Here is a 20,918-nt window from a genome sequence, read left to right as displayed (position 1 = left end):
ATGCTCTCAGCAGGGATTCAGCACTGCACACAAACACACTCATTCTCGCTTGCTCTCTTTCTCAAACACACACACACATAAAAACACTGTGCTAAATAAATAAAACTCAAATGAGCTCCTAGAGTTGTGAGCAAAGCTCATCTTTTCAGGAACTTTCAGCACCAGGAGAAACATCCAAAGGCTCGAGCTGAGTGGTGGAGGCCTCTTGTCCCCCAGTGTGGAGACGATTCTTTGAGCCCGTCCTTTTTTACGGTGGCTCAAGGGCGCAGCCTATCTGCCAAACTGTAGACTACAGCCTCCACTCTCCTCTCTATTATCATTTATCAAAAGGCAGATTCATTTATATGCACAAGACAACAGACACAGCAAAAAAATAAGTTTTGAGGTGCAATATTGATCTATATATTTTAAAAAGAAAAATAATACTTCTAAAACTTACAAAATGAAACAATCAGATGGTGTGTATAGTAATTAAATACACTGAGCACCCTAGGTGGCAGCGATACGTCCCTTAAAAAGAGTCTTCTTCAATAACAGTCTTGCAAACTATTATTAAATATGTCAAGACGATGGCAGCAGGATTTCCTCCACAACGCAAAATGGGGTACACGGCAGCCCCCCTGTTGTATCTGCCCGGCTCCCTCCCCAGACAAAAGTGAAGCTGTCCCACTGACTGACAGATGGAGCCCCCAGCTGACAGATCGGGCGATGCGTTTCATGTTCAGTGGGCGTCCTGAGCCCGCGGCCGCACCGGCCCAGGGCGCGGCCCGCCGAGGAGGAAGCCACTTTGAGGGACGGTGTGACACAAGCAGCCGCAGAGGGACAGACGGACAGCGCTAATGATGGGCTTCTTTTTTTTTTTTTTATACGTACTGCAAACCGTGGGGTGGTCAGCGTTGAGATGATGCACTAAGCGTCACACATTGAGCTATATTTAATCTGAAAACAAATAAGATTATCTGTGCTGGGTTAACTATCCATAACAAAGCAGGTCCAGCAGCTGTTCAAACTTATGATGATGAAGCCAATATTGTTATTAACAGCTATTAAGTTGATAATAAAAAGTAAGACTGACTGTTTTAACATTGAATGACATCTAAAGTGACTGAAAAATACACTGTTGCTCAATATGGAAAAAAATGTTTGAACAAAATGTTGCAAAATATTTGATATTTGATTTTTTTCCACTGCTGAAAAATTAAATATTTATCACTATAATTATAATAAAATAATACTTTATAATTGAAATATTCAAAGTTGAAATATGTCTTTATTTTAACTGTTGCTATAAAGATTTGATTGTCACAACAACATGCAGGACTTTTTCTATTGTTTCCACTGCTCCAAAATAAATAAAAAATAATTGTAATTAATTATATTTCAAATTATATTTAAATATAAGTTATATTTAATAAATTAAATTACTGTAATAATTACACTTTTAATAAATTGCATAGTAATTACATTGTAATATAAATCTAATTTTATATAATAAAAGTATCAGAATAAATAAATGAAATAATATTATATTAAAGAATTTAGAAATTTAGAGATATAATAAACCTAATGATTAAATTTTTAGTTTCAAATTTTAAATCTTATTGCTCAGCAAAAGCAAACCAGTTTTTATTTATTTATTAATTTATTATTATTATTATTATTATTAAATTATTATTATTATTATTATTATTATTATTATTATTCCCCTAATGTGAGTTTTTGGCTTTCATGGATCTATTCCTGCATCTAAACAAAAGTTTGGCATTTTTATTATAATGACTAAAATCCAAATGTTTAGCATTGTAAAAATAATTTATCAGGGTTAGAAGAAATATTTTCCACAAAAAACAACTAACATTTTCATAATAATGCGGTATACTCTGAGTAGGGCTGTTTCTGGTCCGATGCACTGAGAGACATAAAGCGAGAACCTACAAAACTGGAAGCACAAGTGAAGCCTTAAACGCTGCCCTCTTGTACCCACTCTGCCTGTGTTTTCAGAGCTCAGTCTGACTAGTTTCCTCTCTTAATCTCAGCCACCCAACTCTCTGCGACTCCTTAGTGAATTACGCTCGCTTTTCAACTGCCATCAATCTGCTGTCATCAGCGTGTCACTCCCATCACACAATTACCGTTTATGATCCTCATTCCGCAGTGACAAGGTACTGCCACTCTCTCTTCCCCCCTCTCCACTTTTCCTTTTACTTCATTTCACTTTTTCTCTCTGCTTTTTGATATTGCGGCGCCTCAGATGTGCCAGCTCTTTAAAGCGGCCGATGAGGAAGCGCCCATGGGGGTCCTGGGTATTCGCTTTTGTCTTCCATTTCCTTCCAAAACAGTTTTATTTAACGCCATCCAGCTCGAGTGCCCTCTTTCACTCTCTCTCCGTCAACCAAAGGTCAATGAAAGACTGTTTGTGTGCGTCTGATATAAATAGACACATATGATCTGAAATTAAAATGCATTTTTTGTCTCTCTCTCTCTCTCTCTCTACCTTTCTCACAACAAGTTACTTCAAATATATTTTGCGGCATTAATATTAGAAAAAAAAATAAGACTGGTCACATTTTACATTACAGTGCTCTAATGTCCATTTCAGTAGTAAATAGTAAATACAGAAATAATAATGAAGTACATGTACTTAACAACAATAATAATTTAATTAAAATAGAAAATAATTTAAAATATTATAGAATTAAGTAATATGCAAATCATAGATACTGTAATGTAGAGTGTTACCATTAATTTTATGTTATGACCTGTAATTGCCTCCACATATTTTTCCTACATATTTATATTATTTACTCTTTCCTGGGTTTCAACCATACAAATTAAACTTATTCTGCTCTCCTCATACTTTAGTTTGAACTCAATCCTGAGGATATTGTAGATTTTGATGTATCTAGCTGGTGGCAAGTGTTGCTGGAGAGGCTTATTCAAAAGATGCATTGGGGAAGCTTACCTCTCGTTCTGTCACTCAATAGTTTATCTAGAAAAATGGATCTGCTCCCCATCACCCCAATGGAAAAAAAACCTCTCAAAATGTGTTAGGCGACTCAACAGTCAATGATCGCACTTAACATGAGCAAACATTGTAATACCGATTAGAATACATCAACAAGTCAACACCTGCACTCTCTATCCCGGAGACAGATAGATGCGAACACAAACACACCATCTAGTCAAGTTTGTTGGTTCAGCTCTTGCATTAAGAGCCTGGCTTTGCCATTGTGAAAGTTCGGCCCTTTGTCTAGACGAGCTGAAATCAGTGAGTGCACCTCGGCCACCGCAATTCAAGCGTAAACACTTTTGTGTGTCTCCATATAATACTGTTGCACACAGACCCCAAAATCCTTGGAACAGCTGAGTCCTTCGGTGTCAAAGATAATGGCGATTTATTGCAATGTGAGGCTTTTTTTTTTTTTTCACCCCCCTCAACAACCCCTCCCTCCTCCCTCGCTCAAACCGATTAAAATTAAGCCGTAAACATGTGAGGACAGAATTAGCACATTTAGCGAGCCTCCTCTCCCACATCCCATTTTCGCTCTGGAGCGGCTGATCCCTGCAGCCGAACGCGGGTGCAATTTTAATGACGGGGACCGTTTTTGAAGTCCAGATGAAAAAAGCGCCGCTTGCCGTTTGTGGCGGCGCTAGATACGGCGAGGCCGGGTCCGGCGTGATTGGGGGGGAGCGACACAAACTTGGACTCTGGGCTCTTCGATAGTATCGGTGTCATTTTCCTCTCCACGATAAGACGCCTCGCTGACAAGGCCCGATTAGGAGAGAAAAAAAATCATTATTACATCGCCTTTCATCCGCCGGGGGGTTTCGCGATAAACAGCTCACCCGTAGGTAGATTTACGGAGTCGAAAACCTTATATTGCACTCACACACCCCATCTCTTATATACATATTTCTTTGAATCAATGGTTTACATTGTGTATTCATAGTTAATAAGCTCTAACATAAGTTCAAACTTCTAAAGTACAGGCCTAAGTTGTAGCCAAAAAAATCATACATTTTCGATGAGGAAATGCCCTCATTACAACACAAAAACCCACCATTGTCTTTAGAAAATCCACTCTAGCTAAGTTCTCCTTTCTGCATATCTGCAAACTCTGCTATTGAAATATTTAACTCTTGTGGCTCTGCTCCATGAATCAAACAATTATCAAATAACGGCATATTCTTTTTGAAACACAATACAGCATTCAGATTTCAGCAAACTACAAAAACCCAAGTTATTTGGTATGCTATACCTCGAGGAAATCCACTTCACCAAATTGTCCTCATTAAAGAGAGAACAGTAGCGATGTGCTGAAACTTTAAACACGACTATACAATGAAGGAAATCAACTGGAACAGCCACTCTGAAATAAATAACGAAAGGCAATGAAACAATTACTTACAGAGGAGATATTACTTGTACAGCAAATAGAATATAGTTTGATATAAACACTGATATCTTATTTAAAATGTATCCAGCATAAAACAGCTCTAAATTCATTTATTATTATTATTATTATAACTTTATATAATATAACTAAATATTCTAAATACATAAATTTAGAGATTATTCAAAATATTATTTAACAACAGTAACTTTTCAGTACATTATTGAACGCATTCCATTTCATTTCAACATTTTTCATTAACCTACCTAAATTTACCCTGCATAAAACAGCTCTAAATTCATTTATTGTTGTTGTTGTTATATATATTTATATGATATAACTAAATATCCTAAATATATTATTTTAGTTGAAAATATTATTCAACATATTATTTAATAATAACAGAATATTTTTTATATTATATTTTTTTATTTTATATTATATAACTAAATATTATTTTTAGAGATTATTGAAAATATTATTTAAAATAAAAACAACTTTTCAGTAAATAACTGAATGCATTAAGTTCCATGTTGACATTTTTAAATAATTTAGACATTTTAAATTTGTTGCTGTTATAACTATTATTATCATTATTACTATTATTATTGATACTTCATAATAACAACTAATGTCTAAATGATGTGCTTCAGAAGAAAAAGCCATGAACACAAAGAAAAAAGGGAAATCCATTTAAAGTTATCAGTTTCATAAAATGGCAGAAAACAACCAGAAAGACTGGAGGAGAGGGATGAAGGAAAGAAAATGAAAGAACGATAACATGGAGGAGAAAGAAAAAGAGCTAGAGGGAGTGAAACGGAGAGACGGAGACAATCGCGTGTCTGTTACTGGGACACTCTGACACCCATGGACTGACACAGCATGTCTTAAAGCCGTGCTCGCACTCAAAAGGAGCAGTGTTTCTTCATGTTTACAAAACATATTTATTTATTTCTTCATTCGATCATTTATTTCGTTATTTATTTCTATCGGGGGCGCGCTCGGCTTCTCCGTAAAGCCTTCGACGACAATGACGACTCTCCCCCCTCGAATGCTCTTTTAATACCACTGCAGAAAAAAATCAAACCGCTCTCAAACAAATTGATGTACTCTTTAATACAGTCGTCACATCATCACAGGGTCTTTGCGTCGTCTGCCTTGGTGACAACTGCAGGGCTGCTTAGCTTAGCCGCCATGGCTACTGCTTTGTTGGTCGCTTCAATGATTTATCACAAAAAAAAGAAAAAGAGAAAAAAGGAAAGAGAGAGAGAAAGAAAAGAAGGGCCTCTCGATTGAGTCATTGGCACCTTTGATTGACAAGGCCTAATCAGCTTATCTGGGTGCTAATAAAGATGATGGCCTGCAGAGACACTCTCTACCTGGCTCTGCGTGAACTTTGGGCCCTGGTGAGGGCCCCAGGGGCCAGGCCCCGACCCACTCTGCTTATCTAAACACTGCTGAAATCAATCCCTAATGAGCTGGTTTCATTTTGCCCCATCGATCCGCTGCCGCAGCGGCTGCTGTGTATTCAAAGGCCACCGCTCTGCTCCTTACGGACACTGTTTCTCTCGGCTTGTTTGTTTATATTGGACACTCCGTTAAAACTCATTTTGATTAATTAATAGATTTTGAGGTCATTCCATAAACTGTCTGCAATTAAATTGTTTTCTTAGGGTGACTAAATCTTCAGAAATCCTTCACCTATCCCAAATCTTACTGCAAACAACAGAATTACACCCTTAGGTATTTTATTTTCCACCATTAAAAAAAAAAAAAAACACTTCCTTGGCTTTTATAAACAGCCGGGCACTTCTTTGATTAAGGTTTAGTTAACGCTCGTGGGCTCTGGGACATCTCTGATTTAAATGCCTTTAAATTGGCTGCTTTGCTCCCTCCTACTGTACTCCAGGCTCTCTTCAGGCCGGCGTGCCTCTGGTTCAGGCAGCTTTAAAGTGGGTGCCCTCTCCTAATGAAGACCCATACTTTATTCATGAGACAAACAGTTTGGTAAAAAGCTCTGCATGTCCAGAGAGCACTCTCAATATCTCTCAGAGGGCCTGGAGTGCTCCTGACATGCTGTTGCTTATGGACTGAATGCATCACAGACTAAATCACCCTTAAAAAAATTTAAAAAATAAATAATAATAATAATCACACAAACACAGACGAACAGGTCCTCACCGACGCTATCTGATTCAAATTACATACAAAAAAAAAAAAAAAACACAATATGGAGGATCTGCCCTATTTTACTAAAATCCCAGGAGATTTTTGCATTATATATATATATATATATATATATATATATATATAAAAATCTAAGAATTCAGTGTAAAACAAATTTGACAAATCATCCTTGATGAAAAATAAATAATTTGGTCAATACGAAAAAAAGGTTTGAAATGTTTCAAACCTAAATATGTTCTTCTAGTGAAACTTGAAAATATGAATTACAAATGAACAGAAATTGCAAATTAATTGATGAAACAATTAAATCTTAAGCAATATTGCGCATAGATTAAACTAGCGGTTAAACAGTTATTAAAGTAAATGTGAGCATAACTGTACAGTATATATAGTAATTTGCTATTTTTTATACCATTGATATTATTATTTATATACTGATATTATTTTTACTTAATGCTATTATTTTACGACTTTAAACATAAAAAAGTATGTGTGTGTATATAACAACAATATATATATATATATATATATATATATATATATATATATATATATATATATATACATACATACATACATACACACACATTATACATACATATGTATATAAATGCATGTGTATATATATGTATATGTGTGTGTGTGTGTGTGTATGCGTGTGTGGAACATTTAAATACATTTCATATATAATATTTTATATTTAAAGCAACAAAAATAATACAATATAAATATATAAATAGTGTAGAAAGTATACACAAAGTATACAAAGACAATACATTTAAAATCTTATAGTAAAAGCATAAAGCAAACATTTTTTAACAAACTAAATAAAAACAAGCAAATCTAAAACATTATATAAAATATCTAATTATATTATTATTTTATAAAATAGAAAACCTCTATAAAATATTATTATATATAACAATTTATTTTCTATAATATTTCGATTATTTTTTTATTTTTTTATTACAGGATATCAGAAACCCGAAGGCGCTCGATAGCCAGCGCTGTAGCAGGTGTGGTTTGCCGCTCGAGTGAATTTTAACACACGGTTTATAAACTGGCTGATCTGCCTCAGTGTGACACGGGGAGCGAGGGTCACCGCCGCAACCCAAACAAAGCGCATCTATCCCTGCAGCTCCTCAACAGCCACCGAAGCGGGCCCGTGTTTACCCCGTCTCTGTGCATTTCCCGCACAGTTGCTGTGCCCAAATCCCAAAAGTATAAGGTTTGTCCTTCTTGGGCCACTTCAGTTTAGGACTACCTGCCGCTACGCTTTTAAGATGCAGGTGTGTGTGTACGCGAGTGTTGGGGTGGTCGGTGGGGTACGGGGGTCAGGGATTAGGATCACAGGAGTGAGACGCACAGGCCGAGTTGCGCTTTAACGCGGTTAGAGAAGGGCTGAGTAAACAGACATTGTTCTGCGTTTGCGGCTCCCACACTGAGCGGTGTGGTATTGTGACGGGTCTCATGGGCAGAAGCCGTCCTTTATGGGGGAAAAACTCCTCTCACAGGGGGTCTGATCCTGCCGTTGGAGTGCTTCTGCTTTGGTAACTACTAGAAAAGCAGGCAATTCAATTGGGCAGACATAAGTAAAAAAATATGTCTGAATAGCAGAAAAACAAAAGGCCTTCATTCGATGAACTGAATATATATATTATATATATATATATATATATATAAAATTATGCAGGGAAGGAAAGAAAATACCAAGCACGGGCTTGAGAGGATCCAAAATAAATGAAACTAAATTTTTCAGCAGAGGATGCAGATTGCATTTATGAATTTGTGAGTTGTTCTTGCGAGACATCAAACGCCAGTGGTCTGTGCAACCCTTTCTTGATTTGAATTATTAACTGTGTCGACGTGGCGCACAAGCCACCCTACCATTATAGTGTAAATTAACAAACTTTTCAAAACTAAGGCAGAAGCCAAAGAAAGCCAGTAGCTTCTTGAAGAACGAGCTTTGATACGTCTCTGAGGAATACACTCTACTTCAACAACACGTTGACAGTCAGGCAAAAAAAAAAAAAAGATGCCTGCTGATTTAATCTATTTCAGATCTAAATTAGTTCATTTTCTTGTATTTAAAGATGAAAACTAACCTTCAGACAGGTGTGAATCGGGTGACGTCGAGGGTGCTTTATTTAGAAATCAGTTTATTAAAAGATCTCTGTCTTTATTTAGCTTGAAGAATTGCAGGACGGTGGAGGCAGGCTGTTGTTGTTTATTCTAGTCGACACGCCATCATTTGGTACCCATATTAAAAACTCTTTCTCTCTCTCTCTCTCTCTCACACACACACACAGGTAGGTGAATGGAAATAAGGCGGTGTGTTTTGTGTGAGCCTAACAGCACTGCGGCTGCTGCTCTACACCTTTCTCTCCCTTGCTTCTCTTTGATGTGCTCCTGAAAATGTCACCAGTCGTCAAGGCGTTTTTTTTTCCAACTCTCTCTCTTTTTAGCACGCATACGAGCGAGACAATTTTCTGTCGCTCACCCCCCTACCCAGAATGCCTACCGGTTTCTACTGCTATCTGGTAGCCAGCTTCCAGCCTCCGAGATGACCTTTCCAGCCTCTCTGTGTTGTCCAACAGATGTGCTCTCTGAAAACAAACCACAGACGGAAAGAAAACAATGAGAGTGATTGAGAATTGGGACATTATTTACAGAGACATTTTTCAACACAATAATAGGCACACTAAGACAAAAGGGTATAGACCACTTAGTTTTAATTTAACATATACATTGATTCAAGAACATCTAATTACGAGATTTCATAACAAATTGGACTGATCTTCGTGCAAATTCTAAAGCAAAAAAGGACGGAGCTCCAATCTAACACCTTTCCTTTCTTTTTAATTGAGACTTCCTTTTTGCAGTGGCTTTGTTCTGAAGGTGTTGCCAGATCTCATTAGCTCACATTTAGAACCAGGGCAAAGATTAGCATGGGAGGGATGGTTAATTGAGCTGCAATATATTTTCAAATGCTGCTTCAGATTACCCAGGATCTGTCAGTCTGATAAGTTCAGGATGCCACCATGAACCTCTTTACACTAAGTTTTTTATTTGTTATGTATGCTGACACTCTACAACACTGGTTTCTCTACAGTGCAGTTTGGATGTTTTAGGGGTCAGTCAAAATAATGCAAACCAACGAGGCATGTACACTTTTTCAAGGAAAGGTTGGTATGCCCTGTGTTGAGTTGCAGATGTACAAAGTCTAAAGTCATATATATGTAAGACGAAAATAGACATGGCCAAGAGATGTGATTAATATTGCACATCATCAACAGCATTTACGTATATGACCTTCAAATGAAGTGGTCTCAGACTCATTATCTTATGATAATACAAAATAACACAATATTAAAAACAGCAAAATAACAATTACAATACAAATAACATTTTCTATTTTAATACAGAAAATATTAAATAAACATTAAATATAATAAAATATTAATATATTTTAAAATGTAATTTATTCCTGTGATGGCAAAGCTGAATATTCAGCAGGCATTACTCCAGTCTTCAGTGTCACATGATCCTTCAGAAACCATTCTAATATGCTGATTTCTTGATATTATCACAGTTGAAAACAGTTGTGCTGCTTAATATTTTTTGTGGAAAGCGTAATAAATTTTTTACAGTATCCTTTAATGAATATAAATTTCAAAAGAACAGCATTTATTTGAAATAGAAATCTTTTTAACATTATAAATGCCTTTACTGTCACTTTTGATCAATTTAATGCATCCCTGCTGAATAAAAGTCATAAAAAAATAAAATCCTGTCAAAAAAAAATGTAAGAATCTTAGTGACCCCAAACTTTTGAACTGTAGTATATGCGCGTACACACACACACACACACACACACACAATACTGCGCTAGAAATAATATTTTATGTAGAAAGAAACAGATTTTATGTCGAAAGAAATCTTATACATATGTAAATTTACAAGTGCTAAAAATAACATACAGTGGGGTCCAAAAGTTCACTTGTGAACATGCTTTTATTTTGCGTTTTCCTAATTTAATTTAAGGTTTTTCATTACTAATTCACTGCAATTTAAGCAATTTCAGAATGTCTTTGTATTTGGTTTGTTCCTTTTTTTTTTTTTTTTTTCTTAAAACCTGATGATCATGTGATCCAGCATTTGAGAATGACCCAAAGAGCATCTTGTGCTTCAACAGAAGAACATCAACCGTACAAAGAAGTTCCCATGATCAATGTCACAAATCTATACTTATTACATTACTGACTTGTTCAATCAATTGAATCTGCAATATTTCTAATTCATTTCACATCATACCAATTCTTTGTTTAAAATTTGGCACAATCAACTTTCTTAAAACTCTGAAGTCTCAAACTTTTGAACTCCACTGTAGATACTGAAAACAGGGCTAAGAATCATCCACCACAATTCACACACCCATTTTCTGATAAGCCATACAATTTATGACTGTGAACACTGAATTAGACCACTGCATTTCCATTTTTAAATACAAAACAGAGAGAGGTAACTATATTTCTAAAGGATGTTAACCTTTATTCCTATTTACATGCACAGAAAGAATAAAGACAGAGGGGAAAAAAGAGAGAGAAACGAGTTTCCAGTTCTAGTTAAGCTGTCAAAATATATAGCGGCTAATCACTCCAAGGAAATGAAATGAAAAATAGACGACATCCCACTTTTCAAAGTTTGACAATCACAGAGAAGGGAAAGAGGGAGAAAAAAAAAAACTGTGTCTGAACTTTTTTTTTCTTCTCCTCCTCTCAGTTGACAGATGTCATTTAAAATAGCTGAAATACTTTTTAATAGTTTAAGGGAGGGGGTGTTAGTGGGAGATAGAGGGAGGGAGAGAGAGAAAGAGAGAAAGAGGAGAGAACGGGGGTGGGAGTGCGTATGGGGAAAAGGGAGCCATCTCTGCCTAATGAGCCCCTCTGGATCAGCTGAGATGGAGGGGACGTATTGACATGCACCGCTTAAACTAATACACCTAGACCAGGGATGTGCCTGTGTGCCTGGAAGCACAAGGCAGCCAGGGATACTGACAGAGTAGCTCGCTCCCCCGTCTTCAAAGAGCTCAAGTGATTAGTATGTTATCATTACCATTCGAAACGTGATTTCCTATTCCCTCTCGGCAAAGGTGACACGTCTCGGGGAGACGGCCAGCAGACTCGCGCGCCGGAAAGCCACTTCAAAGCTTTTTCTTGAATTTCTCTCCCTCGCTCATTCTCACTCCCTCAGTCGGTCTATTTTTCCGAGGGGGGGGGGGGGGGGTGTTGATGTCTATTGTGCGAGTGTGTGGGGTGCGGGGGAATAGGGGTGACACACACTGAGGTAACAACGAAGGTGGCCACGTAGGTGCGGTGACGACAACACTGACTTCCTGAAAACGTGAAAGAATCAGCTATCACAATGAATTACCTTGCTACTGCAAATTTGTTTTCGATAGAAGTCCAACGTGTAGATCCAAATGCATCCGCAAGGAGTTCAAAGCACATTAGACACAGCATTTCAGTTCAGATATTTAAAACAAAAAGCCCTGGATGCATATCACTCACTCTCATAGACCAAACTGACCTGAATAAAAGAAAGCTCCTTTTTTTCTTCATTTATTCACTATTAGAGCTGCATGACTGTCAAAATTGTCTCTCTTTTTTGGTCTTATGGAGTTCAACAGAAGCTTCTTTTAAAGAGGGCATGATAAATATTGGTGCGCCTGCGACCGCCTCTGCGCGCGCCCCTTCTCATTTGTGCCAAAGCATGTATGCCTTTTTATCTGACACCTACTTTTTCAACAAAGACGTTCTTAGATACTATAAACGAGTTTTTTTTTTTTTTTTTGCATTTTTTTCTTTCTTCGCCATTTTTTTTACCTTTCGTGAAGAACCGCACTTCAGTTGTAAGTTATTAACGTGGAACCCAGGAACAATGCGAATGCGACTCAAAAGAATTGTCTTCCCTTCTCTCTCCCTTTTTTTCAATATCAAACACGAGCGCTTACAATCGCAATTTTCAAAAGTTTTGATGATTCCTTATTATTTCAAATGGGGAGGGGGGGGGTGGTATAGTCAAAGTGAATAATGATGACAGCTATGATTCAGACTGACTATGTGATCTTCTCCACCGTTTGTTTGGGACTTGTAAGAAAAGGAATTACAAGTGTCAAACAGCTGTGAATAAGGGTGCTAAATATTTAAACATGTTTTCCAGCTGAGGAAAAGTACAGTTTTAAAAAGCAGGCTAAGTGTGTATAAGCTACACAGGCTTTGATTCAAATTCAGTAAAATGGGAGAACGAAAAAAAATATGATTTAAAAGCTACACATTCTGGGGTAAAAACAAGGGCGGTTGAACCCACTAAAGGTATCTTCTGACCCAAGGCTGAAAAAAATGCTATATTCCCATTTTGTTTGGTCATGTGGGAAAAACAATAACAAAAAAAAGTAGAAACACACAAGTCAAGGTAGCAAAGAATGGAGAACTGTGAGAGGCTGTAAATTATAAATGCAGGATGGTGGTGTGGCTCTACAAATGGGATTATTCAGCAATAGCGAGTGAAGAAATCTAAACAATATACTGATGTTCACACAAACACAGACACAGGAGTCTACAAAGATCCCCCAAACCAGAAGCATTGCTGAATTTCTTTTCTTATATGAGCTAAGAGGATCTTCTAGCATGACACTGCCTGCTCTGTTATTGTTTACTTGAACATTTCTGGTGTAGCTTTGAGATGGGGAAGAGTAAAGAAAATTATAAGCTACTTTAGATCATTATTCTTGAATGTGTGTTGTTATTTTTTACAGTACATAACAGGATGACACATACTTACAGTAGTAATGAATTAGTAAAATGATGCAAGTGTCATATTATTTTCTTAAGATGACAGAAGGGAAGATAAGGTTTTTCATTTTTCAATCCATAAATATTTAATGCATCTTTACGAATTCTTCAAGATAGAAAGGATCAGAAATTTGCATAGTAAATAGTGTTATCTTCAAAGATAAGCAATCACTTACTAAACAACATCTTTACAAAGGGAGGAAGAAGCATGATGCAGTGCTATCCAGTCCTCCACTGAGAGGAGGCTTCCTTTATGAATGAAGATCTTCAGATATTGTAGTCTGTGTGTGTATGCATGTGTCTATGAATAGGGGAATCCCAAGTCTAAACAACAAAACACACACACACACACACACACACACACTCACAACCCTAGACAGGAGATGAAGATACCAGCAAGCAAATGCACACACACAAGTACACACAGATCGAGACAACAGCCTTTTTGCCGTAATCCACATACATGTTCACTTCCAAGTCAGATGAATGCTACAAATACAAAAAGACATTACAAATTGTCCCCTTATCTCAGACTAAAAGGCAGGCTATTGTATTCTCATCCGCCGAATGGGGGAAACGACTTTGGGCTGCTTCCTAACGTTGCACAAAGAGATCTCCGCAGTTAGCTGTAAATTCACAAGTCTGTTATATTTAGAGCCATGTGTGCTAATAAAATAGCAGCAAAAACTGCCCCAAAAAGTGATAAAGACTGAAACACGGTTCGTTTTACATGTTGTAAATGACAAAGTTTAGAAGTTAAAAGAGTAATTGAACAGATAAATAAAGTTCGGTATTCCTGCTGTATAAAGTGAGCAAATTACTACTTATTTTCGATATTGATACATTGGTGAATGATCAGTTGACTAATCTGTCTTAAGATGCTCTATAAAACATATTACAAAGGTGATCTAAACGTACAAATAGGAGAAATTAGCTTATAGCATATTGTTCTAAAGTTTGGGGTCAGTAAGATTTTAATGTTTTGTTAAAGAAATCTCTTATGCTAACTAAGACTGCATTTATTTGACCAAAAATACAGTATAATCAAGTAATATTGTGAAATGTTATTACAATTTAAAATAGCTGTTTTCTATTTAAAAAATGTAATTTATTCCTATGATGGCAATGCTGAATTTTCAATTTGCTGAATATTCTTTAGTCTAACATGATACTTCAAAAATCATTCTTTATAATTTGGTGCTCAAGTAACATTTTTTTAATTCTATCAACATTGAAAACTCTTATGCTGCTTAAATTTTTGGTTTCAGAATTCTTTGATCAAAAGTGATTTATAATACTACAAAAGATTTAATCAATTTAATGCGTCCTTGCTAATAAAAAAAAAGTCAATTTCTTTAAAAAAAAAAAAAACATATAACTTGTTTTTAGTGTTTTATTTTAAAAACTTAAAACAAAACAACATCGAATTTAATATATCGGCCACATAAGATGCATCTTTGTGTTCAAAAACAATGCAATGAAACAGTGAAAAATGAAATGATTTATAACTAAATCAGTGTTTATGACGTGAGGTGTTTAAAAAACGGCATCAGTAACAGCAAAATACATTTTTTTTACCATGCAAACTACTTAACAGCTAACGTTCAGATTTCTAATGAAAACACTGCCTCTAAAAATATCAAAGTTTACAAAAATAAATAAATAAATAAATAAATAAAATCAACCTCACTAATCGACTAGTGTTGAACGAATAGTTGACCATCGTGACCCATCACTAAAAGAGAATAAAAGCTTATCCAGGTCTCCCCCTCCCTTTTTATTACAACAGCATTCTCATTGCGTTTTCATATTGGGTGAATGTTTTGACAAGCTGATTAAATCTTTTAAGGTTTGGTGTGAAACAGCTTTGATTCAGTTCCTCATAGAGCAGTATGTAAAAATGAGCCTCATTTTGAGCTCAATCAAAAGAGACTTTAAAATCAGATTAGGCCTTTTTATTCTGACGAAGTGGGAAAATGAATGAAGGATCCACGGGAAAAAGAGAGGACCAAAACGGGAAGGAAGAGCAGCACTTACCTCTTCACGTAACTTTATCAGCTGCCACATGAAGGCACAAAATAGAGGGAGGGAGAAAAAGAGAAGGAGGGAGAAAGAGAGTGAGAGAGATAGATAAAAAGCCGAGACATGGCAGGAAGCAGATCAGTCATGCGGCTGGGTACAGAATTAACCTTGACGATTTATCTGTTTGCATGTTTAGCATTTAGAAATCACAGACAAACACATTAAAAGAAGCTAAACACGAGACTCATGCCGACTTTTTTGAACAAACAAAGATCAAGTTCTCGTGCTGTCACATTAAACAAAGAGACTGGGAATGGATTTCTCAACTCACGACGTCTAAACTATCATCATCAAGGAAGAGGGGGAAAGAAACAGTCACATCACAGCACTTGATATGGCATAAGGGAGGAAAAAACACTAGCGTTTCAGTAGGTACAGTAGGATAATACAGATTGCGTACAGTAAGGATGGATGCTTTGAGGATTTAGGCTCTTTAACAACAACTCTGCAGGATTCCTACTTCTGGGCTAAGAAACAGAAAGTGACACCAAGCAATGCTCCCTTTTTATTATTACAGGATGTGCCCATCACTTCTGACTCGCTATCACTGTCAAGTGTATAATGCATTAGGCCCAGGAGGGACAAATGTATATACATAAACATAAAGCCAAGCATCTCAACCTATCATGGAACAAAAAAAAGAAATCGCATTCATGGGGTATTCATTTTTGATAAAAGGGAATCGCATATTAAAACTAGCAAAACAGAGAATGCATGTCTTGCCGTGCACTTAGTGGCCCTTGAACGGTCTCTAATTTAAACTTAAGTACATTAAGCATTTAAAGCAGCTCTTCATTACAGCCTCTTTATTTAACACGAGCATTCTCTGCAAAAGGTAAGTTGCTTATCAGCAGCGCACAACATATTCAGAAGAGGAGGGGAAGGACAAGTTTCTTAATTTGTCAGCCGTTGCAGGTGATTTTTTAATCTCCATTTCTTGCCAGAGATTAAAGGTTAGCAGATCTAAGGGGAAGCTCTGGGCCATTATTAAAGGCCTCTCATCTCTTTTTGTGTGCGCTGGTCATTTTGAATTTCACTATTTTTAAATCATTCGCCATCATATCAGAAAAGAGACAGAACTTGGATCATAAATTATAAACTTAATACCTAACTCAAAAGGCTGAATCTATGGGCGTGATGTTAAACTGTGGTGGTGGCCGCTGTCGGTTGCAGCAAAGCTACGGTTGCAGCTCAATTTGAAGCACATCATTAAATCTAGGATGAAACGTTTCTGATATAACAAAGCACCTTTTGCAACAAAATAAGTAAAATAAAATAAAATAAAATAAAATAGGAGGATGAGGACTTAAAAAAACATGTTAATAAGAATTTAACTATTAATTGTACACTATAAGCAAAAAACAATTCACTTGTGTTGCATTTTATGAGTTTGTATGTTGACTGTACAGTCTGTACTGTCTGCATATGCAGTTATAAAGTGCTTTATAAATAAAATGAATGAAAATTAAATTAAATGACCTCAGTTTAAAAATAAAAACAGGTATAAAAATATAAGAAATAAAATATAATCAAATATTAAAAATAAAATATAAAAATAAATATAATATAAAAAAAATGAATTAAAGTGTTAAATAATTGGGATTATGTGCTAAAAAAAAATAAAAAGTTATTTTACAGACATATTAACAGCACCATGATCATGCCATGGTAACAAAACAAACAAAGAAAAAGATTAAAAAAAAAAAAAAAAAAAAGAACATTACATGAATTAAATTAAATGAAAAGCAATTAAATTACAATTGTAAAGTCTTCACTATTTAGTAGGAAAAAAATTAAGTTCACAATCACAAAGAATATACAGCCAGAAACAAGAAATAAGTAGGGGCAAATTGCAACTCCGAGCTGCTGATTTTTGAGGTAGCTTCCTCACGTCGCCTGCATTATTCAAAAGGCCAAAGTTTGTGAATACACTATAGAAGTGGCTGTTTAGGTTTGCTGTGAGCCCACCCGAGCTAAACACAACCCTGCAAACTGCTCAATGAACACCAAACAAACCTTGTTCTATCATATTTGTGCTGCTTGGACGATTGCGAGCCCTCGCCGAGGATTTACCAAGAGAATCAGGAAGATTTTAAGCTTGCTGTTGTTCTTTTCTGCTGTTTTTTTCCTCTTTAAACCAAACCAGACAACCAGTCTTTTGTTGCTTTACCTGAACTCGCAAGCATTTTTTCGAGAAACATCGAAGAAAAGCTGAAAGAAATTCTGCGAAATTGTTTAATTATGTTGTGATGAGTTCATTCCTACGTTTTTTTTTTTTTTGTTTTTTTTTTTTATGTGGTTGTTATTCGAAACTGCACTGCTGCAATTTTTCTGTTATGATAATCAGCGGATTTTCAAACAAAGATTTTTTTTTCCAATACGGAACTCGATACAAGTGGTAATCTGCTTCCTTTGTAGCCTGTAAAATCTGGTCCACGCCGGCTCAAACCTGCCCAATCTCTCGTGGCCATGCCTTCTGCTGTGTCTGAAATCGAAACTATTCCGCAGAGTATTCGCGTGCGAAAAAATGTGTGTGCGCTCTCACAAGTACGTGTGTGGTAAAAATGTGTGTGTTTCGGGTGGAAAGGGTAGGGGGAGGGATGTTGAAGAAAAAAGTGCAACGGTAGACCACCACATTATTAAAAAAAAGAGCGATAGCGCCAATTCGGTCTCTGTCCGCATACAGATAACGAATAAATGCCGAACTCTATTAAACCGTCCTTTAGCTATTATCGCAGGGCCAACACGCTATTTTCAGAACTTATGACGGCTCCCTATTTACTTAGCTATAAATCCTTGCCATGTAACGAACAGATTTGTGACTGGTAATGATCTGCTCAGCCAGGGCTATATGAAATGAGCCTGACCTCTTTTAGATCGTCAGGAATTAAATTGACCGACTCACCCCAGTCACCCCCCTGTCCCTACATCTTTTCCTCTCTGCTCTATCGGTCCTGTCTCGCTCGATAAAAAACCCTGAAGTTCCGACCACTCCACTCACAGCAAGTCTTGTATTAGCATCCAGAGTTTATTTCACTATTTTTTTTTAAATGGAAATGAAGTTAATTCAACACCTGAGGTCTGATTGGGAAGAAAACTGGTTCTTCTTCTCCCGTCAAGGAATGTTTATGCATGTTTAAAATGCATGTGTAAAACTGATACAGAACATAAATGTCCATGAGATCATATTTTCCTATTTCATGGGAAATGGGATAAAACATCTGTACATATTACTCTATTGGAAGTTGTTTTGAAAAATTAGGAAATGGATAAAAATAATTAAATGTGTTTATAATATAATATAATATAATATATACACAGACACACACATACACATATATATTTGTGTGTACAACAATTACAAATCTAATCAAATATTTTTATATACATAGTTAGTGCATTGCTCAACCTCTTGCTTATTGTTCGTGTCTTTGTGTGAAAAGAGGATTTTGATAGTGTAGGTGACAGAGAGTAGGGAGCTTGACTGTGTCTAAGGCAATAAATATAACAACATCCCAAAGCACTTCATCCATTTACCAGATCAATGGCTGCAATCTAACATAAACCATATCTCTTGTTATTGTCTCTAATGTCTTGTTATTAGGCAAATTATCTTTAAGTGTTTAGAGAATTGCTAATATGAAAAGGAATAAGCAACTTCAGGAACTGAAATATAATCCTTTTAAACTATTGTCCTATTGTTCAAACACAACTAAAGTGAATAAAGTATGAAAGCCCGCATCTTAAAAATCCATATCAAATGAGCTATTGTGCCTTCCATGACAATTCATAATTATTTTTGATAAAAGAAGCTGTCACTGAATGCAGTTTGAATAACAACACGAATAATATGATTTGTCATAAACTGATTTTATAAAAGCAAGAAGGGAGTCAATGAAAAAAAAAAAGCAAAAGCGAGTTATAATTTTCATTCCTTTGGCAAGAATTTGATAAAACCATCAATGTCTAGCTGTGGGTTTGACAGCTTGAGGGACACTTCTACTATTAACTTCGTATGAAGTGTCACACTCATTTTTTGTGTCTCACTAATTTGGTGAGAATATGCATATCAATTACCCATCACGGCTAACGCTACATATGTTTGTAAGATGTGTGGTGCAAAGGTCATCTGTGAAATGCTAATAAGGGGGAAAAGACGAAAAAAAAAAAAAAACTTTAGCAGTTGTGGATTGGGGTGTGTGTTGACATGTGGCACATTCGATAAATATAGCAAGACAATTAAATTCAGTAATTATTCAAAGGATCTTATTGTGGGGTCCGCTTTAAAAAAAACTGCGTAGATGATAAAATTGTATCCTAACCTAAATGTTAAATACCCATTTTAGAGTATATGTATACAAACCCTAAAATATGTTGTGATATTAATAAACAAAAAAAAACAAAAATAACAGGACATTCATACATACATTCATACACACACACACATATATATATATATATATATATACACACACACACACACACACATATATATATATATATATATATATATATATATATATATATATTATAGCCAATATCTGAAGAAAATTTTAATATCCATTCTAACAACGTCCTTTTTATATCCTTAAAATTATGTGAAATAATACCCACCATCATTCCTTTTTTTATTTACATAGTTTTTCCACACCCTCTGTTTAAAGATCTTTAGAAAGCAGCAGTTTTTTTAGATGGGAGGGGGGGTCATTTTTAGAAGAATAAGGACTTGGGCGGATGGTGAACAGCTGGGAGAAAGCGTGAATTTACCCCAATCTGGTGCTGCCCAGACGCTGGTTAGTGCCTAAAGCCCATTCAGCATTGGGCAGCTTTGCATTAAACAGTGTTGCTTCTGCATGACTGGGTGCCAATGCCTGCCTCTCTCTGCCCCTCGTGGCCCTGACCCGTCCTCACCCCGAGCAGCCACCCACACTGGGAAAGCACAGCCCCTGATTAACACCCTACCTGATTCTCCGAGGAGCTCGCATCATCCCCCAGGAGTTCGTTCCGCACCTCATCACTGTAGGCAATACGTGACCTTTTCTGCAATGGAAAGAGGTTGAGAGACAGGAAAAAGAGAGAAAGTGAAGAGACCGAGAAGGGAAAAAGAAGAGGGGCAAGGGGAGAAAGAGACAGAAAAAAAAAAAAACAAGCTTTAGTTCATTTGACATATAAAAAAAAAAAAAAAAAAATCACACATTTCTAAAGCACGAGAGCCCCCTGTTGGATCAACAAACGAAACAAAAATACTTACACCAGGTGATATACTGGAGCGAGTGTGTGTGCGTGCATGTTGAGAGAGAGGAAGCGCGTGCGTGTGTGTAATCTAGTTCGTGTAGACACTGTGGCTTGAGTGAACCAGAGCCCTCGGATACAATAGCAAAAGCCCCCCTTTCACTTAAAT

At 36.3% G+C, this 20,918-nt stretch overlaps 1 protein-coding gene across 6 annotated transcripts in view; it reads right to left on the bottom strand.

Moving 5' to 3' along the window:
• vti1a (vesicle transport through interaction with t-SNAREs 1A) overlaps positions 1 to 20,918 on the bottom strand; it is a 133,679-nt gene that overhangs the window by 89,911 nt on the left and 22,850 nt on the right. For 3 of the 6 annotated variants that reach the window (XM_051913952.1, XM_051913950.1, XM_051913953.1), the window contains exons 4-6: positions 20,480 to 20,557; positions 15,473 to 15,493; positions 9,103 to 9,187 (exon numbers count right to left, since the gene is read on the bottom strand). In XM_051913952.1, coding sequence (XP_051769912.1) covers positions 9,103 to 9,187; positions 15,473 to 15,493; positions 20,480 to 20,557 — 184 coding nt within the window. The remainder of the gene's footprint in view (positions 1 to 9,102; positions 9,188 to 15,472; positions 15,494 to 20,479; positions 20,558 to 20,918) is intronic. The other 3 variants (XM_051913955.1, XM_051913951.1, XM_051913956.1) reach the window with 1 other exon arrangement.

This window comes from Ctenopharyngodon idella, chromosome 12, assembly GCF_019924925.1.
Source record: "Ctenopharyngodon idella isolate HZGC_01 chromosome 12, HZGC01, whole genome shotgun sequence".
Classification (NCBI taxonomy): domain Eukaryota; kingdom Metazoa; phylum Chordata; class Actinopteri; order Cypriniformes; family Xenocyprididae; genus Ctenopharyngodon; species Ctenopharyngodon idella.
Note: the sequence above shows the minus strand (reverse complement) of the source record. Positions and strands in the feature narration are given on the sequence as shown.